General features: G+C 34.8%; 1 protein-coding gene across 4 annotated transcripts in view; it reads left to right on the plus strand.

Moving 5' to 3' along the window:
- LOC118200614 (metal cation symporter ZIP14-like) overlaps positions 1-13,832 on the plus strand; it is a 227,741-nt gene that overhangs the window by 151,920 nt on the left and 61,989 nt on the right. For all 4 annotated transcript variants that reach the window (XM_085808936.1, XM_085808937.1, XM_085808935.1 and 1 more), the window contains 3 exons: positions 2,655-2,732; positions 6,355-6,418; positions 11,168-11,320. In XM_085808936.1, coding sequence (XP_085665062.1) covers positions 2,655-2,732; positions 6,355-6,418; positions 11,168-11,320 — 295 coding nt within the window. The remainder of the gene's footprint in view (positions 1-2,654; positions 2,733-6,354; positions 6,419-11,167; positions 11,321-13,832) is intronic.

Consider the following 13,832-nt stretch of genomic DNA (forward strand, 5'->3'; position numbering starts at 1 on the left):
TTTGCTAATTAAAATGAAAGTCTATTGGATGGGGTTTATTAATATGGCAAAGCGTATTTGAGCTATCTGCTTAAAAGAAGGAAGCTTTCATGGAGGAGTTTCTAAAGAAAACTGGATCCTGTCTATGTTACACATAGATAAAACTACGAAAACGTCAATGGAGCCAAACCCGTTGACCAGAAATGAAGCTGGACCCGAACTGCTAACTTTTAGCGGTCTTCCACTTAGTCATTGATGTACTCTAATAAAGCACTCTATTTGTACTCTAATTCTAGATTTGTTTAAGTATATGGGATCTGAACACGGATCGAACTACCAGTGTTCAGCGGTTTCACTTCTCCTTTGCCAGTGGATTGTTTAATTATAGCAAAGCATACGAGAGTTGTGAGCTAAGGAAAGAGATGCCGTGGTTGAAGACTTTAAAAAAAAAATTGGCTAGTATTTACGTTACACAAAGGAAAAAACAGAACCTCTTTATAATTATTGGAAAAAGCATATGCCTCTTACAGTTGCTGTATACATGAAGTTTTGATGTACATGATTTTGTATGGTAAAAAATATAAAAGGGAAATCGGATATTGTAGGCCGGCGATCTTAAAAGGGTCAGAAATTGAAATCTATCGAACTTATGAACGTACCAACTTGCGAATCTTACGAACAAGTGTCAGAAATTGAAATCTGAAATCTTAGGATTTATTAAAAACTGGAAAATAAACAGTAACCTATCTTCAAGCCTTTAGTATTCGAATAAAGTAACTGATGTGGCGGTTATGGGATATAAGAATTATAATAGGAGTATTCCCCTTTCATTCTTATGATTATATAGTATATATGCTCCGCACAATTAAAATTCTGCGTATAACTTCCCTAAAATTCAACAGTTAACAGCCTATTGATAACCGAAGGTTTTTAACGAAAACGATGAATCGCCTAAACAAGCAAAAGCCTTAACAAATATCAAAGAAAAAAAGTCGATTAACGAGTATTTTTTGAGTAGTGTGCATTGCGTACTTAATTTTTACTCTAAAGTAAACTTAAAGGAAGAAAGTCTGTCTCTGAAATTTTGGAAGTCCTTGGGGAAGTGTAACTATATGTAAAGCGCTTGATACACCTTTGCTTGATTTTATATCATTATTTTCCTTTCAAAATCTTATTGATCAAGTTGGTATAAATACTGATAGTATAGTTTGCATTTTACTTAATCCGCAAGAAAATAAATCAGACTGATAGGTTACTTTATGAAATATCACTATTTTTATGTATGTAAAGATGATTTTAAACATTTCAAATGTTATGTATTTATATCATACCCAATATATTCTTAATTCTTTTTCTATATTTTTGGCTCAAAGGATTTGTTGGCGAGTTTTTCGACCTGTCGCTAATGTCCAAAACATTTTACACTATGCATATTTGCTGCAAATTACTGCATTCTCTCTTGCATGAGTAGTGGTGTAAGAGGTTAACACACCCAGCTAGCAGTTGGTATAACCGCAGAATTCAGTTGGTGGAATTCCGACAAATGCTCGGCTGATTTTTCATGATTCCTATTCTGAAAAGCCTAAAATCTCTAGATTGTCCCCTGAACAATCGTAGTGGACGGTAATTTATAGCACACTGGGTTTGGTCTACTATTATCTTCTGTCTCTTCAGAATTTCCGTTTAAGTTGAGAAGAATATAAGGCTAGTCCCCCATTGTGTAACTGGGAGCATGTCTCGCTAGCATTTTGTAGATCTGTACTTTGAATCCCAACGAGGGTACAAGTGATTTTTTATACGGTTTTTTTTTTCCCTCCGAAAAACCTAGTAAGCCTGTACGGTGCCTACCGAACTAAAATATATAGTAGACAATAATTCGTCACCACCTGAACTTAGTCAACCGGATGTCTTACTCAGTCGCAGTATAAGTGCGAGAGAATATAAGGTATTATCCAATTTCGCTGCACATACTGTTGAAATGCAAATAACAGCAAGTCCAGCTAGCAGCTGGTAGATACGTGGTTGGAATTCGGGAGAGTGTGCAGCTGATTTTTCAGGCTTCTTGCTCCGATAAACGTAATAAATCTCTATAGTGAGGCGTTGAACCCTACAATGTAATAAATCTCTACAGCGGCTGTCTGCAACTTAAAACTATAGTGAATAATAATCAGTTAGACCTTAGTTTAATTGACCTCTCCCCAGTCGCCTTAACCAGAGGAAATTATACGCTGTGCTGGTATAAGTGGTTAGCACGTCCAGGAAACATGATTTTTCATGTCTCTCGATTCACAACACCTTATTTCTTAAAATATTTACTGAAAACCATCAGCGTTCAACTATATCTATGCAGTTCCAACACACGTTGTATAAAGGTCAGCTGTATTTTGGGATTAGAAAAGGAAATTTGGGGTCTCTCTGCTTATCAGCTTGCTCGTTTTCTCAGCTATTCCACAGCTGCATAAAATACGCACCACTATAATTCAATTTTCATTTATGTCCTATCTGCATGTTCTGAAATATATGTTTTACTGAAACTGTATATTTCTAAAATATTTTGTCCTGAAATATTTATTTTATCGAAATGATACTGTTTATTTAATTTAAACTATGTATATTTTACTGAAATTATGTTATATATTTCTGAAATGTGCATTTAATCCGAATGTTCTGTCAAGGATGGCGGCCATAGTCACTTGAGTCCAGAAATTCCAATGGAAACTTTCAAAGCAGAGTCATCCAGTGACACCACTGTGGTAATTTATCATTTGTTCAGTTTGTAAACCATTAAAAGTTTTAGACAGAAGTTTTAACCATTTCGAAAATAATCTCACATATTTCTTTCTCTTTCTTATGATATACTACTTTAAAACGAAATTTAGGGATTCTGTTTCAAATAATATTTAGGTAGTATTTAATTTCCGATATTACGCACCCATATAAAGGTTTTTAGAATGATTCATTAGAACTATTTGCTAGAACTTATCGAGTTTATTGAATTTGCTATTAGAATTTACTGAATGTAACAGAACATGTATGGCTAAATTGCCGCTGTTTGCCCTCTTAAATGTGGCTTACGTTGTAATAATTTTTTAATTATCATTCCAATTTGAAGCAAAAAACTGTCTACTTTACGTTTTTTTTAATAACAGTAATTTCATATTTAAATTTATATTATACGTATAATAATTTTAGGCAATGCCAATTTGTGTCCAATTTCTGAGACTTACTGTCACGGCAATAAAAATTTTAAAGCAGGGCTATCGAAACAGTAGAAAAGACAGACACATTGACGATGCACTTCATAAATGCAGTACCTTAGGAGTTCCACTATTAATATGTTCAGTACAGTAACTTATCTAATGATCCAGTTTGCATTTCATGAATTAATATTAAGATTATTTTTATCTGCATGTGTTAGTTCTTATGTTATTTTTAATGCGAAAACTTCGCTAAAATGGCTGTTTATTTTAAAAATGATTGTATTTATAAACATTTATAAGACGGTAATTTTAGCAAATTTTTTGCTACTGTAGTTTGAGGCATAGGCTCATTTACGAGTTCTTAAAATAATTCCATGGTATTTCTTTATCTTTGTGAATCTTGTCTTAAATTAACTGAAAATATTATCCTTATTTTGTTTAATATAGATCAGGAATTCTCAGCCTTTTTCTTGCATCAACCACCCCCTTTTAAAATAGTGCTTTTCTTTACCGACTCCCTTATATTTTTCTCTATAATATTCAACGTAATCATAATACAAACAGATCCACATCAATAACTTAAAGACAACAATTAGACTAAGAATATGAATAAAAGCTTTGAAAAAAATTACATTTGTTACATTTTTATTTTATTATTTTTCTATTATTATTATTTTAATTTTAGAAGTATAAACACGTTTCTAGAAACAAAATTTAGATTCTAATTGCGCAAAAGTTGGATTTTAATTAATGTGATTACTACGCCTAATGTATTGATACAATTTTTTGTTAATCTTTGGCATAAAACTGCTTAATTCTTAAATCACCTCCCCCAGTAATAAATTGTTGAATTGACTAAACCCTTCTTCCACAAAGTATGAAGAAGAAAAGTCAATAATGTTGTTCGATAGTAACTTATATTTTGGGATGTTTCTCTGGGATGACTTTTAAATTCTAAAATTTAGGGTACCATATGTTTTGAAAAGATATATACTTGAAGACCCTTCTCCACTGAAATCAACTTTTTTTGTATCAGAATATCAGGATCAGATATATCTCAGTTCAGCAGCTTTATGAGCTTCAAATTTTTAAATCTTCATTTAAATTTTGAAAGCGACTTGTATATAAAAGTATGTTGTAAGATTCTCACTAGTGTAATTCTCAGTTACTGTAGAAAGTGACGAATCTTAAGAACTAGTTAGCGAATAATCGCTTAAGTTCGTGTAACAGGAAACAACAAGATGGAAGGGCAACTAACCCTTTATTATTCTAATAAGATTTAACAAAACTCCGTCTTGGAGTGTACAATCAAAGCCGACACTTGGGCTTGAACTTAAGAGACTAAGAATTAAACTAAAACTAAGGTTAACTAAAGAAATATAGCCGAAGCTATCAAGAATCTAATCGAGTTGGCCCCTTAACTCTATTTGACTATGAAGCTTATCAAGGGCCTGAGTACGGCCGAGCGTAATGACAGCTTTGAGAGAGAGAGTAGCCACAAGGCAGCCGCGCACAAATCAGAAACTTTGATTCTCTCTCACTCTGCAAGTAGTCATCGCGGTTTAAATACCGCTCCTCCTCATTAAGTATTCAGAAAGATTCCAAAACTACGTTCTGGCCGGAAGTAGTAAGTTGAAGTTAAGAATTTGACAGGAAAGGAACTTTAACTTAAAATTTAACTGTCAATAAAATTAACATAATCCTTACATAGTCATCTGAGGAAGTTTTGTTTTCTTCATTCAATTGCGTTTTCTTGTGTTCCTGTGTTTTATTTTTTTATATTACACGTTTTTGCACAAAAATTTTATACGTTTAAAAAAATATTGATTTTTAAAAATAAATAATTTTTGTAATAATAGTTTTCCCTTATATTTATTTTATATGGTCTCTTCCTTACTACATGATATATAGCTTTATATCGATGAACAATTAGTTATTAATTTTACAATATTAATAACTTTATTGTTATCAATGGGATCTTCAATATACGGATTAATTGCCCGTGCATATTCGGCTATCGACATGTCAGTCGACCTCTTGATCGTCACTGACCTCTTTAAAACGATGTAGCCACCCAGGGTTTCGGTTTATGTGATTATGGCAAAGTCCCGAGGGCTATCTGCCTAAGGGGAGGGGTTGCACGTTGGGCATGGGGAAAACCACGAAAACGCCCATGCAGCCATCCCGTTCGCGGATTCCAACCTTAGACCGAACTACCAGTCATAGACACCCAGAGACTGACCCTGTTGGGAACTCTTGATACAGATTAATCAGATTTCTCAATTTCCATATCAGACACGGAATTTCTTCAGTTTCGTTTTATGCTGATAGTTTATGGTACTTGCTGGCTATCCGATACTCATCACTACATCCCCAAAAGTAGCATTCGTGACATCCGTGAGTGTTTGGCAATCCCAGAAGCTGTTCCGGATTCTTCTACAAAGCTGAAATTTTTGTTTATTTTCTTTTCTTATAATGTTAATGTTCTTCCTTTCTTTTCCCCTTTATTTACTTCGAATGAAAGAAGGATGAGGATGACTTTTTTTTTTTTTTTATTTTATTTCAATGTCAACCACAATCCCGAGACTGACGTCCACGCTCAACAAATGGATCAGCTAAATGGAGGAATACGCGACAATGTCATGCAAGTCGTCATATCTTGTTTTCTTCAGAATTCACATAGGAACGAACACAAACTACAGATAATAACAGTCTGTTTGATGCTATTTGAATGTAATCGCCAAACAATACCCCTGGGAAATATAAAAAAGAATAATATTTCACTGCCAAAAAGTGCCTATAAATTTTTCGTTGTGTATTGGCGGGTATCAGGTAACCAGGATGTACCATAATTTCCACCGTTAGGCAATAGAAACTTAGCTTTCATTTCAAACAAGATACGGATAATCCGCAATCCGGTTAATCCACCTCAACTCCGATTATTGCTTCGCCCTCCCCAGTTAATCGTAAGCTAATTGTATCTTCTTTCATTCTACTTGTTCTTTCATTCGTTTCAAGTTTTTTAATCAATGTTGAGCTCAGAATTATATAAACTTCGTCTGTTTAAATGTGTTTCTTAATAACATTATTTTTTGTTTTAATTATACAGTCCAGTTTTCTGGAATCATGCACAATTAGAACTAAAGCTTTCTTTGGCCTTTAATTTTCTTTGCAGAGAGTTGATGAAATTTTACCAAGTGAAGACGGAGATTCTGAAAAGGACTCTGGTTTACTTTATGGTCTGTATATTTAAATTTCTGTTTCTTATTTAAAAGAAATTTAATTTGAATAAGTTAGTAAAACGTTCATGAAGTAATGATTAGGCAAGAAATTAATTCTTCAGTTCTTTCGAAGAACTGATTTGTATTTCATGTCAGCAGTTTTTATTATTATTCAGAACTGATTAATCATTGACTGAGTTACTAATTAAGCAATGAGTTTTGCTTTACTTAATTTAGTTATGGCAGCCTAGCTAGTAATTTCACTTGAGTCTCTTACTGTAAATTTAAACATTTACTGTGAGCTATTAAATCTGAAACGTCTGCAGTAAATTTCATTCTCGAATTTCTAATTGCCTTGGCGCAGAAAAACTGAGGAATAAAATTGCCAATAAGTACTTTTCTTACAATATATACTATGTAATTCAAAATATTGGGCATTTGACAAGAAAGTAAAAGCAGCCAAACATTTAGAAGGTACAGAAATGAAAAGATTTTTCTAATGAAATGTATATGCGGAAATGGCCGTTGTAATAGCGTAGAACTCAGTTGAACGGTAGTTAAAAAAGTTCTGCTGGCGTATTTCCCGTGCGAATTCAGAGGATATTATTTTATTGCATATATGCGTGTATTTTGAGCAGTACCCAAATGCGGATCTCGTCGATATTGCATTTTATGCAGAATGTCATATAGAGTGGCACAAGAGTGAACCCGGCGGGGTTTAAACCACAATCCTCTCGATTGTGAATTACAAGCGACACCACTGTGCCGCGATGCGGGCTCGTTTTTTGTCCGGAAGGTAATCTTTTCTCTTTTCGTTCAAGTTTCGGACGTCCCACTTTCCGAAATCGTGAAGAAACAAATTTTCGTTTTCAGCGTTTTGTTTTTAGCATTCATAATCGCAGTCTCGATTCGTACTAAATTGACGATGCTACAACTTGGTATTTCGTTTTTACTTCCTATCTCGTATCGTTTTCGAGATATGGAGGCTAACTCCGCCCTTTTCCACCAGGTGGCGCTGTAAGCTATCTCATCTAGTAGCGCATATACTTAGACACCAATTTTATGAATACAGCTGCAACCGTTCGGCAGTTAAACGGGTGGTACTGGACTTCAGTGGGCACTCTGTATATTATGTGCAAGTACTTCACTCACAAATTGTTTGCAACACTATGTGAGTGATTGCTGAGAAGTGAGTCATCCAGTCGTAGAGTTTTTAAAGAATCAGTTCTGTAAGAAATTATCGCATTCCCAATGCCTGCTTTTGTGTAAAAGGTAGTACATCTAGATAGGAAACAGATTAGTGATTTGAATCCGAGCGAGGGCATTGTCTTTCTTTTCACGTTTCTTATCTCGAAAAGTTGAATCATCTCTAAAGTGGCATACAACCCCCCTCCCCCAAATGGTGAATGATAATTCGTTAATACCTAAAAATTTCCTTGACTGGGCCTTGTGCTTCTCTCTAGTGGCCCTTTAATAGAGGGATAATATTAGAAACTATAACATTTCTGCATGTTTACTATAGTGGTGTAACTTGTTAGCACATCAGCAGTTGCAAGATCTGTAGTTCAAAATTCTGACGAGATCACAGTTGAATTTTCAGGTTTCTTGTTTTGAGAAACCTAGTAATCTTTACAGTTTCACTTAATTTATTATTAGTTAATACAGTGAGGAGAGGTTAGGTATTTCGATTATTTCCGAAATTGGGAATGTTTCTTACGCGTCGCCAACTCTGAAAAATGTGCAGTAAATTTTGTTTTTATGCGTCTTCTAGTATTCAGGCTTCGCTACAAATAAATTTTACTAATTTATATATTTTCGTGAACTCCATTTCATATTAATATGAATTCTACTAAAGCGAAACTTATCTAATCGTTGAACTTGTGTATGAGAGGCAAAATAGGTTAAATGTCAAGTTTAGGTTCAGCACAGCATGTACTACCTGGTTCAAACATTATTTCTACTTTATTATTTATCTATTGTTTAGAGCTACAGAAAGCTATACTTGTACAATTGTTGAACAGCACATAGCATCCTCATAACACTGTTGTTGTCTTGCCCATATTACATGCCAGAGCTTACTCCGAAGAGAGGTTGGACTACTATTTTTCATCCCTAATTTTGAGGAAGAGCACCCCGGGAAGATATCCGGGGGGTCTCCCACACCTCTCCTTTCCCACCAATCCACACGACAGGACTTTCGGCTCGCCGCATATTTAGAGTGCCGCCATGCCGTACCGACACTATACATTTATAAACATCCATATCTTACGCGGGATTCGAACCCGGGCCCTTCAGTACCGTAGTGGGCACCCCTAACCACTATCTGTAAATGTTTATATCTTTTATTTATGGTACCTAATTTATACTAAGGATCACGCATACCGCAATGGCATGCTTCATGTAAACTTTAACTATCATGATAACGTATATTGTATAGATGTATATATGAATGAGTGAGAGTACGTATACTTTTATTTGTTTCGGAATATCTATGTATATAAGTGTGTATATATCTGTATCTGAGTTGCTATTTATATGTATGTACATATATTTTAATTGTACTCTTCTTCAAGTGCCTTGTAGGCACATGTATATTTCTTTTTTTCATTTTATAAATGTCGTCTGCTCAGCCGGGGTTGCCCAGGCTGCGGCCTGGCAGCTCGTAGTTAACTCCCGCTGAGTTGGTAACCAATTCTTGCATGGATATATCTATGGTGGCTTGGCAAATGCGGTCGAGAGCAGGAGACTGACGTTAATTACGGAAGGGGATAGTAAACGGCTGTGTCAGGGATCATAAGGGGTGATATATTTAAAAAAAAAGTGTTTTGAGGTCTCATTCAGTATCAGTATATCAGAAATAAATGATGCACATGGTATCAGAATGGAGACAAATTACATAAGATACGAAAAGTTATATTTATTTGTTTATTAACATTTCATTATTACATTGTTTTCGTATAGGAATTTCCTTCCACCCTCCTCTGAGCAATACAAACAGGTACATGTAAGTCGGCTGAAAAGCACTGCTATAAACAAATAATCCAACCCAATTCCAGTTGAACAGCGCTTATTAATACTAATTGTTTACGGAAAGCATCCTAGTTTTTGAAAAGCTTCGTATCATCTAACATAAAATTAATTAATTAATCATCTTAAGAATGATTTTGTGTTGAATATGGCAAAACATATGAGGGTTGGCTAGGCATGATTTCATGGAGAATTTTCTAAGGGAAATGGGCTCATATTTACATACCTTAAGATTATAAGTATTGATTAACATTTCCTATAACTACTTCTAATTGAGGCTTTCTAAGAGCAACCCCCTTAATTTTGACTCGCAGCTTTTAATTTTAGACTAAAATATGAGCATAGAATCTACCTTTAAACAATGGGATTTGTTTTTAAACAAATCCCATTATTAATATTACGTAAATATACGTATGGTAATGAACATTGTATAAATAAAGATATTTTATACCTTATTCTATATTTGGTTCCATTTATATATACCTATACATAGATATATATAATTTAAGGATTCCGTTTAAGGATTATAGTAGTAGTTAATACTACTACATATAAAACACAAAAGTGCATCAATAATGTATTTTTCAGTATTAACTTCATTCTGAAGAATTTTCTACAGTCTAGTTTGCGTTATTTTATTCATAAGTCTCAAATTAAAACAATTTAATGTTTATATGTCATTAGAAAATTAACCAAAAAGCAGCGACCACAATGTAATTGAGAAACAGTCCTTAGCCGTGAAAAGGTTGAAAGCCATTCGGTTATGACTATTATCTCACATACTCAGCTACTTCGCATACATGGAACATAGCATTCGAAATGAAAAACTCAATATTTACTACAAATTCATTCGTGTAACAAATATCTGTCTTTCTACACCTATGGCTTTAAAAAAAGATGGTATTTATCTTACAGTTTATCGTTAAGTAATACATTTTCATTGTACAAAATTGCATTCATTCGAAGAATTCAATTTGTATTTTCCTGTGAATAAAACTGTAAGTAGAGAAGTTAGATGTTTAAACAACCCCCGCATTTTCTCAAGATCCCTAGCGAGATTGTCCGCACCTTGTCAGCTCTCCCCCTGAAAAAAGGGATTGTAAATTTATGACCTGACCGCAAATGAGGGTATTTCATATCTATACCTGGGTCGGAAGCCAACTCAGCTGTTTACTCCCCTAACCACTATACCGTCTGGGCGACTCATAGCACTGTGATAAACTTTTACTGGGTATTGGATTGGATTTATTAGATTATAGCAAAGCACGTCAGGATTATCTGCCTAGGCGGAGGATTGTCTTCGTTGAGGATTTGCTAAGAAATATTGTCTTATATTGATGTTAAGCATAGGAAAAGACTCGAAAACTCTCACGCAGCCAATCTGTTCGCCGGATTTAAACCCGAGTCACAATACCTCTCTGTAGCGACTTCATCTGCTCTGGTGAGCTCAAGCTCTCCTTTAGAATACAGAAGTCGTTTCAGATTTACTTATTTGCATGCAGCAGATTACTGTATTAATTTCTTATAAAGTTAGTTTAACAGAAGGAGAAAAGATGTTAGTACTTATAATTGAAATTGGATCCTTAAAAAGTATAACTGAGCTTTATACTCGTATTATATATTTATATTATATTCATATTTATTAATTCTATAGTTAAGCATAAAAGTGCGTAATTTCATTCTTGTCTTTGGTGCATGATATTTTAAAGGTTATTATATGATGATTTAATTTCATTTTAGGTTTTACACCAGGAGCTTTGATTATAACACTGGCAGATACTTTACATAACTTTGCTGATGGAATAGCAATTGGTGTTTCATTTACTGTATCTCCAAAAGACGGCCTGTCCGCGGCCATCGCAATTTTCTTTCATGAGCTCCCTCATGAAATAGGTAACGTCTTTTACCAACTGATCTCAGTAATTTAATTTTTTAAACTAAAAAAAAGATATCTTCATTGAATTCAGTAATAAAAATTCTTGAGCTGTTAATAATAATTTATTTATTATTTATAATTCATTGAAACTAAAGGTAATAAATAATACGAGATTCGTAATTCTGCAGGCAAATAATAATAATTCTCGAGCTAATGTTGCTAAATTAGCCAATAATATCCTCCTCACACTTCGTCAAAGAAAGTTTCGGCGAAATTTGAAAATTTTATCATTAATTCTTAGGTATGATCATTTCTGAATTATTTTAATTAAGTTGTTAAATTAAATTTCTGTAAAAGTATCGAAAACTAGCGTTTCCTCCGAAGTAAAGCATCATCCAAATCCCGCAGATAATATTTTGCAGTCACTTTGTTAATAAATACAGGGTGATCTTTTATAAAGTGACAGTGTTTCGAGCGCCCTATAGCGCGATCTAATAGCCGAAAGGCCACCAAACTTGGTATTTAGACTAATCAAGACATGGGACATCAAGACATACAATCGTACAGTCAAATTATCAATGTTTATTTACTACATTAACTTCCCCGGTGAGAAATTAGACCACATTCAATGTGAGCACCGTTCTCAGAAATAACACCGTGCATTCTGTGCACAACGTTCTCCATAGCTGTATGTAACATATCACGAGGAATATTCCGCACTTGTCTTTGTTATGTTGTTCTTTAGAATAGACAAATTTGATACTCCACCAACATAAACTTGAAATTTCAAATAACCCCAGAGCCAAAAAATCGCATAGCCATAGGTCAGGGGAACGAGGCGGCATGCAAAACTGGAAACCTGCGACTTATGACTCTATTATCAGTGAAGTTTTGGCGCAACAGCTGCTTTACCTTATTACTAATGTGTGGCGGAGCACCATCCTGCATAAAGATTGTCTATTGGAGACAGTTTCTTTGCTGAAGTTGTGGAATAACAAACGTTTGCAGCATTTCGTGGTGCCTTTCTGCATTTATGGTACACGTTTGGGGTCCTGTCGGAGTGATGGTCTCAAAAATGAATGCCCAATTACGAATTCGGCTATAAAATCACACCAAACAGTAACTTTTGGGGAATTTAATGGGATTTCGTGCACGGTGTGGGGTTGCTCAGAAGCCCAAATTCGGCTATTTTGTGTGTTTACGGACCCATTGAGATAAAAATGGCACTCATCTCCCCACAGAATGTGCCATGGGAAAGCATCATCAATTTCTACCCTGGCAAGAAGCGATAGAGCGAATGTCACTCGCTTATCATAATCACTTGGTTTCAGTTCGTGCAAGATGTTTATTTTGTAAGGGTAAAATCCGATAACTCGCCGCAAAACTCTGCTAGTACCTGCCGCTGCTAGTACCAGCAATGGTTCCCTGCGATCCTTCGACTATTGCAGTTGCCACATCAGTTATTACATCTTCTGATACTGGTTTACGTCCTCTGCCAGCGCGAATGGTCAGTGACCCCGTTTCCTTGAACTTCTTAATCATTTTCTTAAGATCATTCAGCGATGATTTTGGGTGCATGGCCTATCATTGATGAAACAATAATAGTGAACAGCTTCAAGAAAATGGGGATATCTAATGCTCTTGATGCCATATTTCCACTTATTTTTACTAATTTTATCTTCCGAAAACTGAGAGGGAAAAATTAGGCGAATAATTTAATTTTCAAAGGACACAGTCACAGTGATAATATAACAAATGAAAAGTAATCATGGATAAACTACTACTATCACAATATTATTTCTTTAAAGGAAACCTTTAGTTCAATAAGAATACACACAATTGCAACATCTAATAAGTTATCTCATTTCTACTTCTTTATAATTCGAATTTCTTTCATTCTCATTGTTGTTCTTGCAATTCCTTAGGCCTCAGATCATACATAAATAATTAGAGAAGGTGAATATGCAGCTGATATGGCAAAATTGCACAGTGAATGGCAGTGGTACTTGCTTTAACTATCATACATCATTTTTTTATTAGCCTCACATAATATTCAACAGTTAGAAGAGAAAGATTCAACGGGGCCTTTAGTGTGCAAAAGTTTGCCTTTGTTAGTATGACGAAAACAATCATTATGTCTGATGTACGTGTGGGTAACACGTGCATACGAAAATATCCCTAACATTAACTAGGAAAGCCGAAATCTTAGTTAAGATAGACATGTTACAATTAATAATCAAATTTAATAAGGAAAAGTAACAGTTGCCGGGTACATTATCACGGCTTAAGAAATTCAGAGCACAGTACAGATGCGAGTACACAAGTTCACATATCTCGGCGAAAAGTTCACATATCTCGGCGAAAACAGAGATGCACACATTTGTTGAAGTAGTTCCACTTGACTGCCGGGGAAAATTCTTCTCTCCCCGTCAGCCTGTAGGTTTGCCAAACGGGTTTACTGTTTCGCCAATTGGCGCTTTTCTGTACAGTTTTTAAGTCCGTATCGCCTGTTTGGCGCTGCCGCTGCAT

Source organism: Stegodyphus dumicola, chromosome X2 (assembly GCF_044657685.1).
Source record: "Stegodyphus dumicola isolate Sdum_Otavi_A_Nest chromosome X2, ASM4465768v1".
NCBI classification, from domain to species: Eukaryota; Metazoa; Arthropoda; class Arachnida; order Araneae; family Eresidae; genus Stegodyphus; species Stegodyphus dumicola.